Source organism: Durio zibethinus, chromosome 28 (genome assembly GCF_047325235.1).
Source record: "Durio zibethinus cultivar Kanyao isolate XHJ-2024 chromosome 28, ASM4732523v1, whole genome shotgun sequence".
NCBI classification, from domain to species: Eukaryota; Viridiplantae; Streptophyta; class Magnoliopsida; order Malvales; family Malvaceae; genus Durio; species Durio zibethinus.
In genome coordinates, this window is record NC_143189.1 from 14,502,095 (window position 1) to 14,528,503 (window position 26,409).

The 26,409-nt window shown below is 28.7% G+C and overlaps 2 protein-coding genes across 3 annotated transcripts; one reads left to right on the top strand and one right to left on the bottom strand.

The window, feature by feature from the left end:
- The first annotated feature begins 13,393 nt into the window (after nucleotides 1-13,393).
- Nucleotides 13,394-14,570, top strand: BBX32 (B-box 32). Its single transcript, XM_022867959.2, has one exon. The coding sequence runs from the start codon at nucleotides 13,622-13,624 to the stop codon at nucleotides 14,369-14,371; it is 750 nt and encodes a 249-aa protein (XP_022723694.2). The 5' UTR covers nucleotides 13,394-13,621; the 3' UTR covers nucleotides 14,372-14,570.
- Nucleotides 14,571-22,206: 7,636 nt separating this feature from the next.
- LOC111280916 (beta-glucuronosyltransferase GlcAT14B-like) lies at nucleotides 22,207-25,863 on the bottom strand. Of its 2 annotated transcripts, XM_089757493.1 has the most exons (6): nucleotides 25,196-25,863; nucleotides 23,857-23,932; nucleotides 23,560-23,672; nucleotides 23,134-23,314; nucleotides 22,937-23,055; nucleotides 22,436-22,722 (listed from the first exon to the last, which is right to left on the bottom strand). In XM_089757493.1, the coding sequence occupies exons 1-6, from the start codon at nucleotides 25,722-25,724 to the stop codon at nucleotides 22,583-22,585; spliced, it is 1,158 nt and encodes a 385-aa protein (XP_089613619.1). In that variant the 5' UTR covers nucleotides 25,725-25,863; the 3' UTR covers nucleotides 22,436-22,582. The 2 variants fall into 2 exon arrangements, with proteins under 2 accessions (XP_022724192.2, XP_089613619.1); XM_022868457.2 differs by having other exon boundaries at nucleotides 22,207-22,722; nucleotides 22,937-23,314.
- Between the last annotated feature and the right edge of the window lie 546 nt (nucleotides 25,864-26,409).

Consider the following 26,409-nt stretch of genomic DNA (forward strand, 5'->3'; position numbering starts at 1 on the left):
TATATTTTCTTGAACCAAGAGAATTACTCATTCTTGAAACAGATGTTTCAAACCAACATTGAGGATGTGTACTTAAATCAAAGGTACATAATCAAGAATTAATTTGTAGTTAAAATTCAAAAAAATTTAAACCTAATGAGATAAAATATATTTTTTTGACAAAAAGTTACTAGCAATAAAAAATGCAGTAACAAGATTTTATATTTATTTAGCACTTGAAATTTTATTATTAGAACAGATAATCAAGCTGTTAAAAACTTATTAAAAAATAAGAAATCAAAAACTAATCCTAAAAGAATTAGATGATATAATTTTTTATGCCAATATAATTTCTCTATTGGATTTATTAAAGGATCTAATAATGTTTTTGCTTATTTTTTGAGTAAACCGATGGATAGAGGCAAAAAACCTCTTCAGCAACAAAAATAATGGATCACCATTCATAAGAAGCAATCTAAACAAAAGATTTCTTCTCAAAATCCTAATCCAAGATTATCATATCCTACTCCTTTTATACCACCAATCCTTTATCCTAATCCAGGATATTTTTATTCTCTTCAAACATATTTTTCTTTTTCACAACCTTCATTACAATCAGTAATTGAACCTATTCAAGTTCCTAAGATTTCTCAATTTTCAAAGGATCCAAACCAATGAACACCTATTTCATATTCTGAAGCTCTTAAAAGAACTGTGGAATTTCTTAAGCTAAGGCAACCTCTTCTAGAAATAAAATTTTTTTATAATCTAGGCTTACCCTCTGAATTATATAATCTACTTAATAATGTATGAAAAGCCCATATATCTGAAAGCAAAACTAATTTTAGAAGAAACATGACAAAATTAGCATAAGTTTCAGCTAATAGAACGGAACAATAAGCTCAATTTCAAGAACTTGTATTCAAAATAATGTGTATAAGTAACTTACTAAAAGAGCAAGATCTAGACTTTTTTGCTATTGATGAAAATCAATACTCTCTTAAAGAGATAAACAATCTTTTAGAACTTTGTGAATTCTTTGAAAAACAAAAATTTCCTTTAAAAAATTAAAATTAAAGAAAATTTTAATGTTTGAAAAAGCTACAATTCTCTTACCTAAAGAGATATTTCAAAATGTAAATAGTACTATTCTTCTTGAAATAGAAAAATTATTACAAGAAAAATTTGCATATTTTAATTTTCAAAAAGACAATTCTATGATATATCTTGAAAATACTTGAATAAAAGAATCATTTTCAAAAATAAAATTTAGACTTGATCATGAACCATTCGATATAACAAGTATCGAAATTGGATTAGTAAGCCAAATAGTTGTACAAAAATTTTCTTTTCATTTGATAAAACAATTCCCTACTTTTATTAAATCAAAATTTATTGATTTTATAAAAAATTATCAATATTTTTGCTATATTCATTTTAGTATTACCAGCCTACTTGGGATTTATGAAAGAGAAAAATTTATCTGACCTTATCAAATATGGAAAATTTAAAAAATCAATGAGAATTTTAAACAGCTTAATCAATCTTTAAGGAAGTTCTCATCTCTTAATCAATATCAATTCCAAATAGGAATATTTATGATGGACAAAGCAAAAACCTTGTTTATGAAATAATAAAATCTCAATATCCTCAGATCTCTACTTCAACAAATGGCTGTAGAATCTTTATTCAAAGATCCTACAATGAAAAAAGACTGCCACTAATTGAACCATAAGTAGTGGATCTTTGGAAACATTTATAAAAAATGAAAGACATAGACCATCCTCGATATTTATTATTCTAATGCCAAGAAAGATGAAACATTTGGAACAAAACCAAGACTAGTTCTCCATAATCATTCAACTCGAATGATGAAGAATTAATAAATCTTGATAATATCCAAGAAGGATAGGATAGCTTGCAAAATCAGTATCAACAAGATGAACAAAGAAAACAACAAGTCATCAATTACTGCTAAAAAGATAGATATATTTATTATAGTATAAATTATTGTCATCTTTTATAAAAGTCAAAAGTTGCTTTCATTATTATAAAAAAATAGGTACTGACAATTAGTTAACTACTCTATAGGTATTAATAATTTGTTACCTACTCTAATTAATGAGGGAGAACATTTGTATTATAAAGATCGATGGGATAAATTGGAAAGGGAGAAACTTCCTTCACCATTTTTCTTTTTCCTTTACTCTATCTCTATCTCCTATACATCTTTCTCTCACTTTTCTCACCTGTAAATTGTCTCTCATCTGTAATTGGTATCATAACCCTATAAAAAAGTTGGTAAAGAATCTTGTATATCATAGATTGTACAAATTGGTATTAAGATATATATATATATATAAACTTTCTATTTGAGATATCTAGATCCCATCTATTATTGTAAGTATTTTTTTACTGTTGCAGCTTTTAGTTTTAATCTTTATGTTCTAAAACCTATATATTTGTTTACTATTTCTATGTTAGTGTTATGGCTTTGTTGTGGCCTTTACATTTAGCTTTAGAGATCTTTAAAAGGTATATAGTTGATTTTAGATATAGGAACATGGAGCAAAATATTAAAAATTGTATTTGTTTAGAAAAACCTTATAATCATAGTTTACATGTGGATCTCCAATTAGAAAATCATGTACCAATAATCAACCATAGTATTAATGGATTAGTAGATTTATCTACTACTTTTTAAAAAAAAATTATTTAATAAAGTTGACTTATTAGAATAAAAAATAGATAATTTAGGATAAGTGACTAGTAACTAAGATTATAAACAATTATTAGTAAATATTAATAAAAAACTAGAATTGTTAGAAGTTGATAAAAGTCAAACAAATCACTTTAGACCCTTATACTATGGTAATACTATTCTTACTCTCAATGATAATAAACCATCATCTTCTCAACCATCTAATTTTTTTAAAGTAGAAAAATTAGATTTTAAATCTTATAGAATACCTTAAATATAAAATGGAAAAAACCATTTATCCTAAAAAAAGGATTGATTATTTGAATATGATAGAATAACTATATAAAACACATATAAAACTTTTTAAAAAGTTTAATTATCATTATATGCTTAATTATGATACTATTGATGAAAGTAGTTCAAATGAAGAAGATAAAAGAAAAGATAAAATTTTAACTACTAATCTAGTAGTAAAAAATAAAACTCTTAGTATAGAATATTCATCCTTTGCAAAAGTAAATGAATAATAGATACTAAGCGTACACTTATGGACCTTGATCAACAAAAAGTTGATAAGGGAAAAAGAAAAGTAGAAGAAATTTCTAACCATGAAATTGATGATAAAAATAGGTTTGATAATAAAACTAAAAATAATATTTATAAAGATGAAATCAAACAAACAAGAACATCTTCCAGAACTGTTATCGAACCTATACATAATCTAGTTTTATAAAATCTTTAAACAAAAGAATTGTAGCTCAAGGATGAACATATTTAGATTTTTCAAAAATATCTATAAATGACCATGGAAAAACCATAAAAGATTGGGCACAATCTATGACTATTGTTGTAAACAACTACAAAGACACTTAGTCTAAAGAAAATTTTTTAAATTATTTTTATGAAACATTTTAAAGAGATGTTTTACAATTTTTGGGTAAATGAAAAACTTCAAAATAGGAAAAGCTTAAAAAAAATTCCTTCCTCATTTCTTTTATTCCTTTACTATATGTTTTACCTTTTTATCACCATCTGGAGTGTTACATGTCAGATTCCCATTTTTTCCTTCCTTTGGGTTCCTTTTGATGTTCTATTTTGCAATTTGGTTGTAATTATGACATTTTTGGATTATGGTTCTGCAGATTGTAGGTTTTGGATTTTTTTGTCAACTTCAATGCTGATTATATATCTTTTTAGTCTTTTTTTCTTAAATTTTTTTACAGTTAATTGGTTTTGATTTTTTTTACCAGGTATTTTTTTTATATATTTATTATGTTTTCATAATGGTGGTGCTTCCATCATGTCTTTGTCATCATTTTAGGTATTATTTTGGTGAATAATTTTCTGAAGCACATTGAGGTAATGTAATTAAATTTCAACCCTTTTGATTGTTTAATTTTTTTATTTTCATTAAAGTTGCAGTTATAGTTTGTAACTAGTTGTAAATAAAGAAAAAAATATTGATCTTCAACTTGGTTTGGAGAAATCTGATAGAGATAGTGGAATAGGTAGTGGTTGTGCGAACAAGCTCAATCATCATGTTCAAAGTTGCAGCATCAATAACATAGTATAAAGAAAATTGGTAAAATTAATCATTTTTTCCTTTGTTTTCCTGAAAAAATTCCCTTATCTCCATGTATTGCTAATTTAGAGTTTTATTTTTTTTTTGCATTCTCAAGCACAATTTGGTTCTTTACCTTTGTCGATGCCAATGGCTACTTAGCTTGGTGGACTTTCTCCAATGGTGTATAACTAGGTTGATTTGATATTTATTTTGTGATTTATTAGTATTAGCAAATTTGAACCAATGGTTTAGATGTTATAATTGGGGGAAATGACTTTTTCTTTTCCTAAGCAGATAGATGATGCCTTTACAAGGTGTTGTGTCTATGGATGAGAGTGCAATATCTTCTACAGCTTTTCAGGCATGTCAATGTGTTCTTTATATTCACAGGTTTTGGTTTTTTTTCTTTTTTTGTCTAATTTATGTAGAAATTTTCAAGTTTTGTAGCCTTTACATTTGCTTTTTACTCAACCAAGGCCAAAAAGATGTGCAACCCATTGCTACATTGCTCGGAACATACACTATTACTAGTAATTCATTAAGATGAATTCTTTCTGGCCAACAACACCTAGCTTAGCTTCACTCTATTGGTTGAAGGCTTGCAATCTAAATGTTGTGCCCCTTTCACGATGGCATGAAAACAATCTTGCGAGAGGTGTGAATTCTGTACAAGATAAGGTTTAACAATTTTTCGTGGTTATGTTGGCAAAGATAAAAGTTGTCAAGTTGTTGCCAACATGGTGGATGCTACACAGAGAAAGCACATACATCTCTAGCAAGCTTATTTTAAGGTGATTAATTCCATAGTTATTTTTTTTTTTTAATTTATCTTAAAATTTGACTTTTGCAACCTCTACAGTTTTAAGGTGATTAATTCCATAATTTTCAAGGTAAAGTCCAAGTTTGTGATAATTCCATAATTATATCTTGATAAATTTTTTAAAATTTTACTTTTTGGTGTATTCAATTTCAGCACGATCTTACCCTGACATTTTCAAGGTGATTAATTCAACCCTATTTTTTGTAACCTCTTTTTTGATATTTAAAGAAAATTTCAAAGTTTAGACTACTAAAGAAATGTTTTTTCTTTTCTAATTTGCAATAAATGGGGCATGCATTTCAGCAAAAAGAAGTTCATGGCAGCAAATGGGTAGAATCGAAAAGCATTGAGCATTATTAATCGAAACATAGTTACAAGTGCACCTTACCCTGGTGTAATCAACCAAAAACTTTTATTTGAGTGAGTTCTTTCTTACATCCTCTCTTTGTTTGGTTGTTAAAAATAGAAAAAAAAATAGATCTTTTTAAGTTAGCTTAGATTTTGTTTTTAATTCCTAAATGAGATTGAAAAAATGATGTATATGAGAAGTGGGGTTTGGCTTGGTACTTAATGGTCCAAAAAGGAAACTTTTTTTCATTGTTAGAAAATAGTTTTCTATTGTTTTCTTTCTCATCAACAAGAAATTAAAGTTCTATTCTCAAGGCATAGTTTTGATATTCTTTGCTACCTTTTTCTCTTTTTAGAAAAATGTAGTATGTGATAAGATTCCTATAATACCTCTACATAAAGTAATTGTCATGGGCTGAGACTTAATCTTCAAGCTTACATAGCTCTAAGACCCAGACATGGACTCATCCGATATCTCAAATCAATCTAACTATCACGATTCATACCCTTGTAAGGTATTGTTCACTTCGGCTCGCCTTTGACCTCACAATTTTATCCAACAAAAGGCGTTTCATTAAAAAGTGGTGGTGTGAACCTTTTTATCCTATGATCAATTCTAGTACACAATTGATGTGGGATTCATGGCTCCTCTCTAGGACCGTGACATCTTTTTTCACTCCAATGAGAGCCCACCATCTTTAATGACACATCTTTAGTACCCTAGAGTTGGCTTTGATACCACTTGTCATAGGCTAAGACTTAAGCTTTAGGCTCGCATTACTCTAGAACCTAAGCATAAACTCATTCGACACCTCAGATCAACTTAACTGTCACAATTCATACCCTTGTGAGGTATTGTTCATTTTGGCCCTCCCTTGACCTCATGATTTTATCTCATAAAAGGCTCATCACAAAGAGAAGTTGGTGTGAACTCTTATATCCCATGACCAACTCTAATACATAGTCGATGTAAAATTCATGGTTTCTCTCTAGGATCTTGGCATCCTTTTCCACTTCAATGAAAGCCTACTGCCCTTGAAAGCACATCATTAATACCCTCAGAGCTGGCTCTGATATCACTTGTCACAGGCTGAGATTCAACCTTCAAGCTTGCGTGGCTTCAAGACCTGAGCATGGACTCATCTGATATCTTAAATTAGTCTAACTATCATAGTTCACACCCTTGTGAGGTATTATCCGCTTCGATCCTCTCTTGGCCTCACGATTTTATCTCACAAAATATGCCTAACAAAGAGATGGTGGTGTGAACCTTTTTATTTCATGACTAACTCTAGTACACAGTCAATATGAGATTTATGACTCATCTTTAGACCGTGACACAATGACTTGGTTAGTAACTTTTTTCTTTTAATTTTATGATGTATGTTTTGATTGACAAAATATATCTTCTTCTTTATCCTTTTGCTTATAATTTTTTCTAATAAAAAAGTTTGTTGCCTAGATGGATAACAAGTAGCAAATTAAACTTGAGGTATCATTTTTTACAATAAAAAAACTTTGGTATTATCCTTAATTATTTAGTCATGTTAAGCTAATGGTTAGTTATACTAATAGGAAATTAAAAAACCAATCCAGTCAATGTCAGTTTCCAATGAATCTGAAGATTGCACCATCATAGATGTGGATGATTCAAATAAGAGTGGTAACCTTAATGTGCCAATATTTGTGCAACACATAAAAGCTATGCTAAAAGAGATTGATTGAATGATATGGGACACTTTCCTTTACTGATCTTTTTATTTAGAATAGCATTAATTCTGCCTTCTTTGTAAGAAAAGGTTGAAATGGAAGATGTGGATGAAAAGCCTTTTCTAGACATTGACAATTTTGATAAAAGGAATCCGCTTGCAGTTGTTGAGTACATTGATGATTATACAAATTATATAAGAGAGGTGTGAATTATGTACAAGACAATGGGTAGGGTCTAGCAATTTTTTGTAGTCACGTTGGCAAAGATAAAAGTTGTCAAGCTGCTACCAACTTGGAGGATGTTGCATAAAGAAAACAAATATTGCTCCAGCAAGCTCATTTTCAAGGTGATTAATTCCATAATTTTTTTTTCTTTTTTTTCTAATTTATCTTGAAATTTTAGACTTTTGCAGCCTTCACATTTTCAAGGTGATTAATTCCATAATTTTCAAGTTGATTAAATAAAATCACATTTTCAAGGTGAAGTCTAAGGTTGTGATAATTCCATAATTATATCTTGACAAACTTTTTAAAATTTTGCCTTTTGGTTTACTCAATTTCAGCATAGCTTGGCTTTTATTTTCATATTGAGAACAATCATAGAGTCATTGGACCTTCACATTTTCAAGGTGATTAATTCAACATCATTTTTTGAAACCTCTCTTTTGATGTTTAAATAAAATTTCAAATTTACAGTACTAAAAAAATGTTTTTTTCTTTTCTAATTTGCAATAAAAATGGGTGTATGTGCTAGTGAAGGGAAGTTTATGGTGACAAATAGGTAGAATCAAAAAGCATTGAGCACTATTAATCGAAACATAGTTGCAGGTCCACTTTACCCTTGTGCAGTCAACAAAAGACCTTTATCTAAGTGAGTTCTTTCTTACATCCTCTCTCTATTTGGTTGTTGAGAACAAAATAAAAAAGTGGATTTTTTTAAGTTAGCTATTGTAGGTTTGGTTTCTAATTCTTGAATGAGATTGAATAAATGATGTATACGAGAAGTAGGGTTTGTCTTAGTACTCAATGGTCCAAAAAAGAGACTTTTTTCATTGTTAGAAAATAGTTTTCTATTGCTCTCTTTCTCATAAGCAAGAAATTAAAGTTTTATTCTCAAGGCACGGTTTTGATATTCTTTGTCCACTTTTTTCTCTTTTTAGAAGAAATGCAGTATGTGATAAGATTCCTGCAATACTTTGCATAGACCAATGACAAAGTTAGTAACTTTTTCTTTTAGCTTTATAATGTATGTTTTGATTACCAAAATATATCTTTTTCTTCATCCTTTTGCTTATAATTCTTTCTAAGTTTGTTGCCCAGATAGCTAACAAGTAGCAAATCAAACCTGAGGTACCATTTTTTGCAATGAAAAAATTTTGGTATTATCCTCAATTATTCATTCATGTTAGACTAATGGTTAGTTATACTAATAGAAAATTAAGAAACCAATCTAGTTAATGTCAATTTCCAATGAATCTAGAGATTGCACCATCATAGATGTGGATGATCCAAATGAGAGCAATGACTTTAATGTGCCAATGTTTGTGCAACACATAAAAGCTATGCTAAAAGAGATTGATCGAATGATATGGGAAACCTCCTTTTAGTGATCTTTTTATTCAGAATAGCACTAATTTTGTCTCTTCTGCAAGAAGAAGATCAAATGGAAGATGTAGATGAGGAGCTTTTTTTGGACATTGACAATTTTGATAAAAGGAATCCGCTTGTAGTTGTTGAATACAGTGATGATTATACTAATTTTATAAGAGAGCTGAGGTGACTTCATGTTCAATTGCAACTTAAGATTGAGTAATTATTAATCTCTATTTGTTGGTTGATTTTCTAAACTTTTTCATTTAGTTTTTGTAGTGTACTGGTTATGTTTTTCCAAATTATATGGCCCAGCAATATGACATTAATGAAAGAATGTGAGATATCCTGATTAACTAGCTGATAAATGTATGTAATTTTTTGTTTGATTTTTTGGATAATATTGTGATATTTGTTTTAAAATAGTAGTTTGAGAGTTTTGCATTTTTTTTTTTAGTCTAAAGGTTGTGTTGTTTAAGATTTGATTGTATAAATTATGATTGGAATTATTTTGTGTAGGAGTTTTTGAAGGTTGTTTACTGATTAGGTTCAAGGTGAGTGGAAAGTTTAATATTCTGTTTTGGTTGGATTTTTATGATAATATTATGATGTTTATTTTCAAAAAAAATTAAAGAAAAATTATATTAGTAAAAAGATCCATTTTCATTAAGTTTAAAGTCATGTTAATGTACTTTAAGTTTTGTGTACCAACATGAGCTGGCAAGACAAACATAGCCATAATATCTATTCTACTTGAGATATGTTCTTTAGCTAGATTTGTGTGGTCTTTTTTTTTTTTTTGAGGGAAGGGTTTTACATTTCATAATTTGGTGCAAAAATGCAAATGAATTATGGTTTTTGGATGGCTTTTGACATATTGGATGCAATTTTTTATTGATTTTGGTAGAAGTAAATAAAACATGATGTGTCTAAATAGTTGCAATTATGCTAGTATTTCTGTTGGTTTTGTATCCTCTTATGTGTGGTAGCTAAAATTCTTTTGTAACTCATCTAAGTTACTATTTGTTATAATTTTTTTATGCAATTTTTTTAATTAAATTACCGTTAAATAATTAATTTATGTTAATTATTTATATCACTCTAAATTTAAACTCAATTACTTTAACAAATCGAGCGAAATTAGGCCACCCACACTAGTAAATATCATTGAAAAGACTCATCTTCTTTAAAACTAAATACACAAAAAGAAATTGTAATATTTTTCCAATAGGTGTCTCTAACCAAGGGTAACATAGAGTTGAAGTGAACCAATGACAAGCTTAAGCTTAAATAAAAAAAAATGAGAAAGAAAAATTAATTGAACTATTTAAATTCGATTTAGTTAAACTTTATTTGAATTGAAAGATGAAAAAAGTAAAGATGAAAATTTTGTTAATTTAATGATTAAGTTACAAAATAAGAAATTAATTGTGAAAATTAATCATTGAATTAATAAAGTATCTATCCTTACTTTTTTTTTTTGGTCCTTTTTACCAGATAAAATTTTATGGTCAATTATAATTAACTATTCAACTAAAAGCTCAAAACTCAATTAAAACTTATAAATATTTTATTTTATTTATTTATGTTTATCATATTGAAGATGTTAACAAATTTTAATTAATTCATAAAATATTTAAAATCAATGTTAAATTACTCTAATTTGACTAAATTCATTATTCATTATTTAAAATAAGTTGAATTCAAACTTAGAAAATAAACAAATCCAATTTGATTATTCATCACAAGCACACTGAATTAGAATAACATCGTAACTCACAATAAATAATTACTTCGACTCCATTAATCCTTAAGGCTTTAGTATAAAAACCTTAACTCAAAGTAACACATTGGATTATATATTTTTATTAATATTTTATATATTTTAAATTTTTATAAAATAAAAATAATTTTTTATATAAATTTATATAAATATATTAAAAATTATATAAAAATAATATATAAAAATAAAAATTTTAAATTTAAAAATTAATAAATTTTGATTTAAATTAAATCGATTTAAAAAAATCAAATTTTAAAAATTTATTATATTAAATGTTACACCAAAAAAACTCCTATTCAATTCACTTACATGAAATACGGCGGCCAAGATGGACGTGAACGACAGGTTTTAGATTTTTTTTATTTTGCATTATTAAATTAAAAATTAATTAAATAAACAAAAGGTTAGTGGCTTCCACAATCATTCGAATCACGATATCTTCGTGCAACAACCACCGCTAGATGCTGCGTGGTTGCCTATCAGCCGCCAGCTCCAACCTCCATTTTCTCGACACGTGTCGGTACAGCTTTTAATTTGTAATAAAATTCTGCCGTGGTGTCTGCACTGCGAGGATTCCTTGTTGTGGCTGAAAATTGAGACCCCCGTTGAATCTGTCGGTATAAAAGTTTCCAGCGTCACTAATAACTGCTGTGGGGCCCATCTTTTCCACTAACGGTCTGCTCTTTTTTACTGCATGCATAAATCTGTATCTAATAATAGTCATTTGAGTCTGCGTCCGCCGCTGTGTTTTGAACGTTGAAAATCATTACATCTACCATTTAAAATATTAAAAAAAAATTAAAAAATTGATATAATTTAAAATTTTAATAAAAATTATATATATTTAATCAAATTAAAAATATATTTTATAATTTTAAATAAATATAAATTATCATATATAATTTTTTTTATAATCAATTTATGTTGCGGAAGCTATTTAAATTTTGTTGAAAATTAAATAATGGCAATGTTTCCTATTTTGTTTTTGTAGAACGGATAGCTTTTACATTGATAAGGAAAAAGCTATAAAATTAAATTTAATAGTCTTCAAAATAAATAATCAAATATTAAAATATTTTTTATTAATTAATAATAAATTATATGATCTATTAATCCAAAATTAAATGATAAATTTTTAATTTCAATTCGACCTTCTGATAATTTTGAATAAAAAACTTTTTAATATATTTAAAAATAATTAATTAAAAAAAATAATTAAAAAAATACTCCTAATGTATTTATTTGTAAAAACCATCATTTAATTATTATTATTATTATTATTTATTAGCAAATAAGAATTTGTCTGTGTGAATTGACAAACGGCCACGATTTCAATGATGAAGACGTGGTAAAATCGACACGTGGTGGTCTGATGATAGTCACTGGCAATTCATGGTAGAGGATTAGGCTTGTGGATCTCTGCTTTTAAATTGTGGGACTCACTTTTCGTTTGCAAGGCATAGATATTTTTTGCAGCAACCAACATGTATATGGTTAAATATTGATTGCCCTCCTTTTTAATTTATTTCTATACATACCCTCATAAATTTCACTTAATTTCAATCTAGGCCCATCAACTTCTTCAATTATTTTTCTTTCCCCTAAACATTAGGATTCATTTTATTTATGACCATCCTTTCTTTCTTTTTATTTTTTTTATGATTATCTTAGTCAAAGTTAATTCTTTCATTGTCCCAAATTGAATCACACTTGATTTACATTCACTTTAAGAAAATTTTCAATCTAAAAATATATACATTTGTATTTTAATTTTTTTATGATGATATTGATTTTAATGACTTTTCTAATGTCTTAAAGTAATAGTCATGAAAATATAAAATATTCTTTTTAAAAAAATAGAAAAAGAAATTTACGTGTTAAAAAAGCCAATTAAGGCATATTTGTAGTATATATATGTCTTATTATAAAATTGAATTGACTAAGATTCAATTTTCTTTTAAATGTTGAAAAAATATTATTTAGTTTACTTTTTAATTTGAATCGATAAGATAATTGGCCAAAAAAAATATTCATGAAAAAAAATTACAAGTATTAAAATTTAAACCTTAAATTTATCGTAATTATCTCTTAAAAGTAATTATATAAAACAATTGAATTAAACTTTAAATTTTTTAAAACCCATTAATATAGAATACTTTTTCTGTCATTATAATTAAAACTTAAAAAACAAGAATCCTAAAAATGTATATTTAGAAATACATATGCACATAGAAAATGGAATATTGGGGTTTTTTTTTTTAATACAAGAAGATATCCTAATGTAAGCTACTACAAAATATAAATATGATTTTTATGATTTAAAAAAATCATCGATTTGTCGAAAGCAAGAATCATTAGAAAATCAAAGATAGTTTATTTATATACCTTCAAATTCAAGATGCATCTTGAATGCATTAGGTAAAAAATAAAAAAAGTTTAATGTCTTAATGTGATATTAACTTGTAAACAATCAACAAAACATATAATAAAATGATAAAACTAATTCAATAATATGGTGAATAAATTTATAGACCGACAATGCATGAAGTATAGACTTAGAAAGGGAGAAAAAAACAGGGGTCACCAATTTTTGAATTTAAGGAGGGTAAAATTGAAAGACTGTGTTTAAAATGGTGCAAAACACATAAATATAAGAGGCATGGAGGGTAAGACTGCAAATATGTAGACAAAGGAGGGAAGAAGGATGGAAAAGAAACAGAATGATATGGTTTTTGAGTTGTTCGAGGAAACAAGGCTATGCGGACAGCCCAATGAGCACCAAGAAACAAGAGGCAGAGCGTAATTACTCCATCAATAATCTAAATAAAAAAATAATTTGTTTCCTTTTTTTTATTATTATTATTATATTATTATAAATATAAGAACCACGAAAACCACACAAATAACACTTTTCTATTTTATAAATCCAATGCATATCTCTCTCTTTTAATTCCATTTTTCTTAGTTTCTGTTCACCGCCTTTCTCTCTCCCCCAAAAATCGCTCACTTTCTCCTGTCCTTTCCTTACAATTCCGTTTTCCTCCTCAAATCTCGCTCTCCCTGAGTCTCTCTCCTTTCTTTTCTTTTTCTTTCTCCATTCTCTCTGAAAGACCTAAAGAAATTAAAATGAAAACAGGCAAGCTATGCGAGCTTTGCGAGGAAGAAGCCAAGGTTTACTGTTCGGCGGACGCTGCTTTTCTTTGTCGGAACTGCGACAACAAGGTTCACCAAGCCAACTTTCTCGTAGCTCGTCATATCCGTCACGTTCTCTGCAGAAAATGTAAATCTTTTTGCGGATTAGAACCCATTAGGGCTTCTCCATCAGAATCCCAATCCCACCATCTTTGCAAAACTTGCTCTGTTGAAGAAAACAACCACCCAATGCCTTCTTCAACTCTCTCATCGTCTTCTTCTGATTGTCTATCTACCAACGAATCTTCATCCACAGATTTCAAAACCAAAAGAATACTCGTAAGATCAAGATCAACCACGCCTATTCAATCTTCCTCCACCGCCTCTGTTCCCGAGCTTTCAAATACCAAAAGGTTGGAAAGTGTTTTCGTAATTTGGTGCAAGAAGCTAGGGCTGAACCAACACTCCGTTGTGCCTACGGCGACATCCGCCTTGCGGTTTTGTTTAGAGCGGTTGGCGGCTCTGCCGTTTAGGCTGAGCTTGGCAGCGGCGTTTTGGATCGGACTAAGGATGAGCGGGGACATGTCGGTTGCCACGTGGCAGAATCTGAGGAGGCTTGAGGAGCTGTCCGGTGTACCGGCCAAGCTGATCGTGTCAATGGAACCGAGGCTGGCACGTGCCATGAGGTTGAGGGGGAGAATCAGACGGGACCTGAAAGAAGGATGGGCTGAGTGTAATGTTTGAATCGCACGTGTGACGGAATGAATAATTTCGTGTTTTTTTTTTTTCTTAATTAGAAATAGTTTTCTCCTTTGATTAGATTAGTTTCTGGTATTAAGAGTAATGCCAAAAAAAAAATGAAAATTAAAAATTGCGAGACATTGAATATATTCCATATTAATTTCCTTGATTAGAAAAAAAAATACATTACGTATTAATCGGATATTGCCTCGTATTCAGCTACTTAATTTTTTTATATTTAAAATTATCAAATTTAAATTTAAATTATTGAAATTAAAAATATAAGTCTAATATTTTACAACAGTTCATGTGATAATTTTAATAAAAAATAAATAATAAAAAGTATCAATCAAATGAAACTTAAAAAAAAAAAAACATTTTTCTTCTATCAAAAAAAAAATACATATATATTATATATTTTTCAAAGTATTTGCCTTTTGATTAGGATTTTCTTTTTATGCTAAAGCTTTAATCAACATGATACAAAAAAAAAAAAAAAAAACATGTTTATTTATTTATTTATTAATTTTGAAATGAGAAAAGGACTTCGTTTGTGGGCATGGCAGCCAGGATATGTGTGAGTCGTTGTACAGCTTTTGAAAATTAAATTCTTACACGCTCTTAATTATACGGTATAGATTGATGGCGAAAGTATAATTAATAACGATGGATGCTAGACATTGAAAATTTTCTAGGGAAAGTTTACGAAATTTTTTAATTTGAAGGATTTAATTAAAATTTTAATAAAAAATTTATATTGACAAATTAATAAAATTTAATGAGAAAATTAATAATACACAAAAAAAAATTAAAAATATAATTTATAATTCAAATATGATCAATATTTATTTAATGATAAAAATTTTGTCCAAATTTTTATTAAAAATAATTATTTAAAAGATATATCAAAATTTACTAAAATTTTTTAAAATTTTACACACTTAATCTTTATAATAAAATATATTAATTTATCAATTTAAATTTTAAAATTTAAATTTATTTAATCATTTTTAATGAAAAACTTTACGATTTTCTAAGTAATTTCTTCTTAATCTTTCCTCTTACAATAGACTTCAAAATCCCAACTCTTTAAAAAATAATAAATGTGGTAAAATTTTAAGTCTTAATGTGTTGTTCATTTTTAAAAAAGCTAATTTCATAAATGATTTTTAAATTATAATAAAATATTTAATATAATATTTAAACTTTAAATATCTTTAATATGGTATATAAATTATAAATCTATTAACTAAAATGGTATTTATTTCTAACATAATTAACTTTAAATAATGATATGTAGTAGGCATAACTCTTCAAGTATTATATTAATTAACATATTTATAATTCATGTACCATATTAAAAAATTTTTAAAATTTAAATACCATATTAAATATTTTATTATAATTTAAAAATCATTTATGACATTAACTTTTTTTTAAAAAAAAAAACTTCCTTAAAAAAATAATAATAAACAAATAAAAAAAATGAGTTTAACCACTTTCTTTTTACCCATGAATTAAAATAATACAATTGTGTGTGTTGCCTTTGTAAAATAACAACAATGTATTTTAATTGCCTCTCCCAATTGATTATTTTCTTTATTTTTCTTTGTTATCTATAGTTGAGTGGTTGAGTAGTTGAGAAATGCAAACCTCTTATATGCATTGCCCTAACGAATTTCCTTCCAAATATTATACTTATCATCTGGCCCCCCCCCAAAAGAAAAAGAATTGTAGCATTTTATGATTGATTTACATATGAGTCAAGATGAAATGACATTGCAACTAATGCCAACATACCCCAAACTCAACTACTTGATATGCTTTCTCTAGTTGTGAATAATTTGAACGCTTACTTTAAAAGTTAGAGAAAAAAAAGTTATTCTCCTAATTCATTTTGAATGAATTACATAACCAATGCAAGTCAATTTTTTTTGGTCAATGTCTAAACTTCAAATCAAGATCTTAAATTTTAATATCAAGAAATGGGTTATTAATTTGCTAAAAAAATGAGTTATTAATTATACATATGTATATATATATATATATATATATTAGTATATAAAAGTTTAAAGTAAGAGAAATTATCTCATTCCAACACTGGAACATTTTGAAAATTTAAATTAAATTTACATATCATCTATTTAAAGAAATTATTTATTAATAATGATTGAATTTAGGTCTTACAAGTAAATTAATATATATATATATTACTTGTTAAATTTCATGGTATATATTCCCCAAAGGTATACCTTATGGTTAGAACTTAAAATTAAAAATTTAGAGGTATGGGATTCAAATTATGGGATGATCAATGAGAGAGATTTAAAATTAGGTCATCTTCTATTTCATATTCCAAAATTTACATATATAATTGAATGGTAATAGGAGCAAGGGCTCCCAAAAATTTGGAAACCCCTTTAGGTTGTTTTGGCCAAAGAGCAAGCTTTCATTTCACTGAAAAAGAGTGTACAAGATTAGTACCCAGAATCTTATAGAAACATAAAAACAAGCTACTATTTAAAGACAAGATGAAATGTTAGACCTGTCACTATGAATAATATATATAAACTGTCCGTGGTATATGGTTTCCTTGTGTATGCTTAATTTATCCAATATTTTCCACCGATAGGTCCACATTATGTATATAATTAAGTTGAAATGCTTCCTTTAATATACCCCAAAATAAAAGTGTTGGATAAATATTTTATCACATTAAATCAATTAAATATGTCTATTAAAATGGATTATCCTACATCTAATAAATTTTCAATATCCTTTAGTCTTATGTTCAAATTGGACCTTTCCACTTACTATCAATTAGTTTTAAGTTGGATGCTTAACATAATATCAGAATCAAAATTTTATTCTATTGTCATTTTCAAATTTGTCACGTGATAGATTTTTTTTACTTTTGTCTACACGTGATGAGGGCTTGTCAAAATGGATTATCTCGTATCTAATAAATTTTTAATATTTTATAATTTTATATTCAAGTTTAGTTCTTTCACTTACTGTCAATTGATTTTAAGTTGAATGCTTATTAATGTCAATTAATTTTAAACGTAAATGAGCAAAGTATGATATTGATGATTTTCACCATTTGAAGTGATGCACTTGATAAAGACTTGAACAAAAGACATCTTTGTGAAAATTGATCATGTGATTTACAACTCTTGAAGGATGACCGAATTTTAAATCAACAAAAGATTACTTAAATCATTAAAATTAGAATTAGAAATGTTAAACAACAACATAAAATTAAATAAAGACAAATCTAATATATATGTAATCAAGTGAGATTAAGTAAAGATAAAGCTTATTGAATTTAAAACTTCAAACATAGGAATGGTGCACAAAAATAAGCCAATGTGCTTGGCTTCATAGTGACTATTTGATTGATGGAATGATGCTTAAAGAGGAATAATACTCAAGGAGCTTACAAATACATTAACAAACAATACAAAATTTACTTACTGAAAGCAGTAATTGTTACAATATGGTTTTCAGAGAGTTTAGAACAAAAGTAGGAAAAAAGATAAAAACCAAGAGGATTGGATAAAAAAAAATGCAGGTGCTAAGTTTGATGTTATGTGTTGATTTATTGGCTAATCACTTCTATTTACAGAGTTTTTAGTTTTGTAGGTGTTAAAATGAGTTATTCCACATTTAATGAATTTTTAATATTCTGTAATTTTATATTTAAGTTGGCCTTTTCACTTATAACAAATTGGTTTAAGTTGGATTCTAAATATGGTATCAGAATCAGAACTTTCTTTCGGTTGCCCTTTCCTAATTTGTCATGTGTGTTTCTACCATCTTCGTCTACACGTGATGAGGGTTTATTAAAATGGGTTATCTTACATCTAATAAATATATTCTTGATTTTAAGTTAGATGTTTACCAATAGAATTTTGTCATTATGTTCTTGCTTTCAAATATGTCCTCAGATTTGCCACATTTCTATCTACCATTTTCCTAAGATTTTAGTTCAAGAAATCATCTTTCTCTTGAAATGCAGCAACTACCTTTACTTTCATTATTGTTTACTAACTGATTTCAACAACTATCTCACTTTCATTGTATAGTAACTGATTTGTAGCCTCACATGACTTGATCTTCCAGGGTAATCATTTTTCTAGGAACCATTTACTTGAATTTTGGCTCAAGTAACCATTTCTGCCATCATATCACCAACTAACTCAAAATTTCTAGATTTTTGCCAACCATTTTTATTTGTAAATTCTCTATCTGCCATCGCTTGTTAGATTTTCAGTCATACTCTTTGAAAAAATGAACTCTTTGATAGTCATAGATTTTGAGGAGAAAATCATGTGTAGATGCTTTCAATCATTCTTGTAGTCACTACTATATTATTTGATTACTTGGATCTTATAAATAGTTGCAAGATTTTGGCACTTGAAAATTAAAATTTGGACACTTATTAGATCTCTGGCCTTTAATAATCCCATCAAATGCCATGTGTCAATCATCCAATGATTGGTATATATTTAGCTTAACTAGAAATTGTGTTATTTTTGTAATTATGATACATTTGATTGTTATTTACATTTTTACTTTCTCTTGGTTAAAAATAAAAAGAATAAGTTATTTGGTTAAAAAATGAGAAAATAAATGCAATACATAATTTATTCATTTAAAGTAAAATTATATTTTTACTTTTTAATGATTCTTAAAATTGCTACTTATTTACATTTATATCCAAATTAATGCTCTTTTATTTCTAATTTCTCAAGAAAAATAACTTAATCAAATAAGATTAATAAAGCTGATATTGTGATGGATGGTTCAATATTTTTATTGTTTCTGCTCTCAAAGCTGATACTGTGATGAATGTTTGTTCTTTAACAAGATGCTACACTTCATCAGCAATCAAGCTTGCAGCTATATAGGGATGATCTTCACTAAGCTCAGACTGAAAACAACTATGTGGATCACTGTATTGAGTGATTTCAAATAGTTTGTGAGTAGTACGCTTACATGCACATTGTTTCCACCCACATCCAGACTCCAAATATTTTTTGCACCTTAACAGCTTTGTTCCACTTCATATTATTGATTCCTTCTTATAGAATATAAGCTCATTGCTAATCTCTTCTTTGTCCTTGAAAATCATCCTTAGCATAATTTTTGATCTAGAGTGTAATGATTTCCATTTGGTTGAAGTGATAAACTGCTCACCATTGCATCATCTCCCCCCTTCCAAGTTAGTAAAACTCAAATTAGGTGCCTTATACGAAGCCTCACCATGTGAACTAGGTCTTGTTTGATAATTATGCTCTATTGTTGTATCTTGTGAAGGCATCCTCAACTGAGTAGCAAGGGTTGAATTTCCATTAATGTCAAATAAGTCTTCTTCATCTTCCTCTAACACGTTATCTATCAATTCCTCGTTAATATCATCTTCATTCATGATAGCATATGAGATAAACAATTAAAGTCTTCTATCACAATCATGGAAGGTATTGCATCCCAATCAATGCCTCTACCAACAAAATCCCCATCCATTTTATTTTTATATAAAAAATAAAGATAAATTGTAATTTAATTAGTCATATATAAAGGAATTCATTCATGAGTTATTATGAAAAAGTAGGCATCTAATTGCCTCAAACAATTTTGTCAATAACAAAATCCTAATCCCCCAATTAAGCCTAATTTCTTTGCAAAAAAGAAATAAGCTAGTAAGCCTACGACATATCAACCACACACAAAAAGCAATGAACATTCCAACTTTAGCTTTTCAAGCTTCTCCCACGATCCCACCTACCGAGTTTTGAGTTTTCCCTCTTTTGGGATGGTGCATTTTGGCAATGTCGTATCAACCCACCACAGGTCCACAACAATTCATCCAATGCCTGCAGTATTGTTGTGTTTTTGCATCATATTTCACATAATAGTTTTAATTTAGTCTTTAGTTTTTTAAAAAAATAAAAAAGATAAATAATTATATTCTTATTATAATATAAATAATTATATATAAAAAATAAAAATAATTTTAAAAAAGTTTTTCTCAGTTATTTGCTTCAATTATTTATTACAAAATTAAAGATTTATCATCTAATGAATATATAAATTAATTCATAAATAAATAATTTATTATTTATTAAGAGTCGAACCTGATTGGGACATTTTTAACTGCACTGGATCCAAAAGGTTGATCGGACCTTTAATTTTTTCGATATTTAATTTTTAATAGCATATCAATAAAAAAATTTAATACTTAATTCTTTATTAGTGTTAAATTTTTTTAGTTCATCACAATCTTTTTCTTTTATGTCCAAAAATTATAATCCATTGTATTGTGATCATGTTTCATATTTATTATATTATATGTATATCAAACTTTAGGTTATATAAATAATAAAATAATAAGTAGTACAACAAATATGAAGAATTGAGGGCTTTAGGTGAGTGGGGAATGGGGGTCATGGCTATAGTTTGGCAGATGTTGGAAACAATAGTGCTAGGGAGATTTGGTCCATTGGCTGATTTAATAAATTAGGTGGCCTGCTTCAAATGGATTCATTTTAGCCATTACTTTCTTTTTTCTTTTATTATTAATTATTACTCAATGATTCATAAATCATGGTTGCAGATGATTCTGGAATTTTTTTGTTGTTGTACCATTATATCTATTTTTTTATTGTTGAAATTAAAAAAAAAAAAAGATATGAGGTGGGTTCCAGCTAAACCCTTTTTCTGTACTAAAATTTTTTCCCTTTTTTTTTGGTTTGAAATTAATTCTACTGCTCAAATATAATTTAAAAAAAAATCGAGGTAAATAATTATTTAATCTTTCAGATAAAAATAAAATATATCATATTTAATAATTTAAAATAAATTATTATAAATTATATATTTAAAATAATTTTAACAAATAATTATAAATAAAATTTAAATTTAAAATTTTTTATTAAAAATAAATTTTAATTATTTGAGTCAAACTGATTACTGTTCAGATATAATTTACTACTTATCTTAGTAGCATTGAAATTTGCCCACACAAGAAATTTGTGGAGCTGTTTTGATGGAAGAAAAAAAGGGAAAACAAAGAAGTGGGGGAGCTGAATGATGACCATGAATTATATGATGTGCCAATACAATAGTACTAATGTACTTTCCGTTGGTTTTTATTTATTTTTTAAGAAATTATAAATACTAAAAAATTATAATTATATTCAAATAATTCCGAGGGATCTGTACAGCGCCTTGTGTTCTCAACGGAACCCATTTCCTACGGTACGGAATAGGTCTAAAATAAACCCTTGCTTATCAATTAAAATTTTAAAAACTCCTATTGCCCTAATTGTACACTACAATTTGATGCTCCAATTGTGCAAAAAGCCAGTGGCTCCAATAAATGCAACTAATAATGGTGGTAGTTCATTTCATTGGTTTAACATGATTTGGATTTAATTATTTTTTATTTAAATTTTTTTATTTTTGATAATCAATTTAAACTTTAATTAATTTAAAATTGAGTTGAATTGGATCTTATAAAGCAAATATTTTTAAATTTATTTTTTTCTTTCATAAAACTTAAAATTAAAATTTTACTTAAAAAAAATTAAATTTTTTATCACTTGAATCAATAAGTATTAGTAAAAGAAAATAAATTTTGATTGTATGTTTGGTAAGAAAGAACATCGAGAGAAAAGAAAATAAAAAGATTATTATTTTCCATACTTTTTCACAAATAAATCATTCCAAATTGAAAATATATGATGAAAGATACTTTAAAATCATGATGATGTTGCAAACACTTTTAGTTTTAAACCCAATTAATAATTTGATTTTCTTTCAAGTCTTAACCTGAATTTCAAATCCCTCCTTTTTTCCATATAAATGAGCTCATAATGTGTTTCACTTAACAACAGTAGGATAGCAAGAAAAATAGTATGAAAAACTTACAGATTGACTGACCTGGGTGTCAAAAAGCCAATATATAACTATATCCAAGCCCATCGAGCATCTAACAGATGGATTTCATCATGTTGATGTGACATTTTGCTGAGAACATTTTGAAGAGGTGTAATTACAGATATTTGGATATCAAGAGCTGCCAATGTGGAAAGGAACAATATCATAAACTTGTGGAATTAGCAAAGTAACACTCCATGATGTTATATCATGGCCCAGATTGACTTCAAAATGGTATGGGGCCTATACGCCATGTTTCTTTTTTCTACTTTATTGTTGCTGATGGCACTGACTAGGTCTAACTCCTCTTTCTGCAGCAAGCTTGGTTAGAAGAACACCAAGTTTGATACCTTTGGGACCTGGCTTGACAGCATCAATGTCTCCCCAAGTAGAGCATAACTCCTCCTCACCTGTCAAAAACGGATCCAAATGTTTTGTTAGGTTATCCATGAACATCCCTAAAAATTAAAAAACAAGAAATTTTGAAAGAAAATTGTTTTTGGACATCCCAAAATTTTCTCTAGACATCCTTTTCATCGATAAAATTGATAACTAATCGGTCGTTAGGACACTTCTGAAAAGAAATCCTCAATTCGCCGCTGCTTGCCATGCTCTCATTCTTACCTTGACAAGAGGACCAGCTTCCGGGCACTATTTTTTCAGGCAGGCGGAATAGGACATCTTCATCAATCTTGTTCAGCAGTGGATCACCTTCTTGTATTGGTTGTGCAAAAACTGCGTCACTACCAACCATTTGATTATAGTGTAAAGTGTCAAGGTTTTTGGGTTCTCCTTGCTTGGGGGTATTCCAAATAATGTACCTTAGATCATTGTCCAATGTTGTGTTTTGGAACTCAGGTGAGCTGCATATTACCGTGTGGAAGTAGGTTTCAAGAGGGTAAGCTACGTTGGTGAAGTACATTAATAACTTTCTTGGAATGTTATCCCATCCATCGACACAAAACTCCATAAAGAATCTTGAAAGAATCACCCAAGGTGAGCCTGCATATTAGGAAACATACAAGAACAAGCAAATTCACCAATAAGTCATCAGAAATTTTGTGTTAGCTAGATGTATATCCAAATAGAGGCGGATCCATGTGTAGAAGTAGGGCATCCATGGATAACCCCAAAAGATTGGAAAATAAAAAAATTTGAAGAAAAATTTTTAGATACTCCAAAATTTTTCCTGTCCTCAAAACTGGTGTATATTGTGCTCTGTGAAATCATTCTCATCTAAAACTGACCTCCAAAAATCTTGAAAGCATCTGGTTTTCTAGTTTCTACAGCATAGTAAATTGGACTATTCCTCTGATAATATAAGTTGGGGTCCAAAACAATTCGGTTCATCTCTTCCCTCCTGCACAAAACAAGATTTCCATCAAAGAAGAAGCAAATAGATAGCATATACATAAAGAGATTGCACTGCAAAACAGAGGAGGATCCAAACTCAACAATTGAAAACAAAAAAAATTTGAAGGAAAAGTTTTCGCTTGACGTCCCAAAGGTAGGAAAATTAGAGCACCATAGTGGTTTAGGCTTACTCCTTCCAGCCTGGATTACTAGTATAATCAATAAAGTTGAGATCCCTTGGCAAGAAAGTGAAAGCATGGAGCAGATCTGCATCAAGAGCATTATCAGGAATTGGTTAAATGTATGCCCACAAGGTGAGCTACTATTATCCTGCTAGTTGCTTGAAAAATCTCAAACTAGAGGATAGTAGTCATCTCCATTGAATTATTATCTGATTAATGGTGTGGACTTTATGCAAAAATCGTTTCTCAGCATGTTCTGGACTGTGCTACATTGTTTGTTCCATAGGTATGTCTTAGCAATGTATATATTAACCAGAGAATGGTGATAGATTTAGGGGTGAGCAATTAATCAGTTCAACTAGTTGGTTGTAAAACCAAAAATCGATCTCCTTTAAAAGAATAATTGAACTGACTGACTTATATTTAATAGTCGAAAATAACTGAACCAACAAAAGGTCGGTCCATTTGTAAAAAAACTGCATTTTTTCACCATTTTTCCATCAATTTTAAAAAATAATTTCGGTCCAAAACCAAACTAACCAAACCATTTAACCAAAATCAATCAATTTCGATCAATTAAATCAGTTTGAACCGACTTATGCTCATCCCTATATAGATTTATGATGCCCAAAATAACAGAGAATAAAACAGAAATAGTGTTTAGCTAATCCGAAAGCAGTCTACTATAGAACCTATTCCAAGTGGAAACATGTTTTTCAAAGATGAGATTGGCATTATCAGAAAAAAAAATGGGATTGACATGATAAATATGGTTAGACTGAGGAGCAGTAAAACTCTTATTTAAATGCAATAAGTCAGCTGATAGCTTATAACAACACTGACTGAACTAAATTGGGTAATTGAGACATGCTGAAAAAGGCTGTAAGGAAAAACTAAATACTCTATTAATGCAGAATATAAGCAGGAAAACTGCATGTAAGCACTTTACAGTAGTGAAATGAAAGCACCAACTTAAACGGTCGAGTAACTTTTCAAAATATGTAGGTATACATGATTCTTTTAGATTAAAAGGTCATCCAACTTTGGAAAACATGAAAATTTCAAGTTCTGCGTTTTTCTAGGAGGCCGTAGCCTGGAAATAAAAGAAGAGGTTGCAGGTATTTGAATTTGAATTGTAGATCTGCTGAACTAATTGAACTAATCTCCAGGTTCAAGTTCTACACTTTGCAGGCAAAGTTTACCAGGAATCAGATAATTCTGATTGGTACTCCTAAAACACCATGACAACAAACCGGCAATGTTAAAGCCACCAGAAAAACTATAGTTGAAAGGATATATACCATATTAATATGTTAGATTGATGAAAATTAGCAGCAGTAGCACTTACCATCTTGAGTCATTAGGGGATAATCAGAGGCACTTAAAGGAATGAACCAATCCCAATCTGTATTAATCTTGAGAAACAAGGCAGCAGCATGAAGTGTTGCAGCAAGAGCTGAAGATCCCATCCTGTTAACTGCATAGCTTTCACCTTCAACGATAACATTTCCAAATGCTTGGAACACAGTTTGTGATTGAACAGAAAGAGCCAACTCAGCCCTTTCGTACTCAGATGAACCAGCATCAAGTTGCAACAAGTACTGGTTTCTTGGATGATATATTGCCTTTAGTAACCTTATCAATTTCTTACTATCTCCATTAGTACCACAAATCCAATAAGCAAGAACAGGAGGATAGCCATACCCTTTATATGGGAGTCTCAGTGTCACTGGTTTCTGAAACTTAAAAGTGGTAACAGAAATTTTATCTTGATGGTTTGATCTTGATAAGCCACCGAGCAATACTAAAGTCGTTGCACAAACAACCATCCAAGGACGATAACCTGAAAGCCAGGAAGACATTTTGGACATCCTCATTTGGACAGCTTTGGCTTGAACAATGTGGAGTGTTTTGCAATATCAGCATCTATAGCCTGAAGACTCGTTAAATCCGAATAGAACTGCACAGCGAAAGCGCCACTGATACCATCTTCAAACTAATAGAAATGAATACAGAACTTCAATACAAAGGCTTATCAGTGCACGTTAAAAGTTTGTGCTAGTCTGCTAGAACATCATTAGACACTATTCAGAATAACAAGAGATCCTTGAAACATGTTACTTTGAGTTAAAAAAAAAATGTTAAAGAGGGTTGATATAATAATTGCATATAATCAAGAAAAGAAGAAACCATTGATGATGGGAACATGTAAATGTCATTGCAATGATAAAAGACGTCACCTGCCAAACCCAACACCTGAAAAACTTAAAGTGAAAGAAAGCAAGTTGGTAGATTAGAATCCTTTCAAAACAAGCAAAGAAAGTTATCCATAAATGACAGCAAGAGACAGATTTAGGATTCTTTTTAGGAGCATCAACTTATAATATTTTTAAAAAACAATCACTAAATTTATCAATAAAAAAATATCAAAAAAATTTTGGGGTGTATAAAGTAAAATTTTTTAAAAAAATTTACTTATTTTTTAATATTTGAAGTGTCCATAGACACCTTTTTTCAAAAGATGAATCCGCCCTAATGACAGCCAGCCTTTTTGAAAGTGAG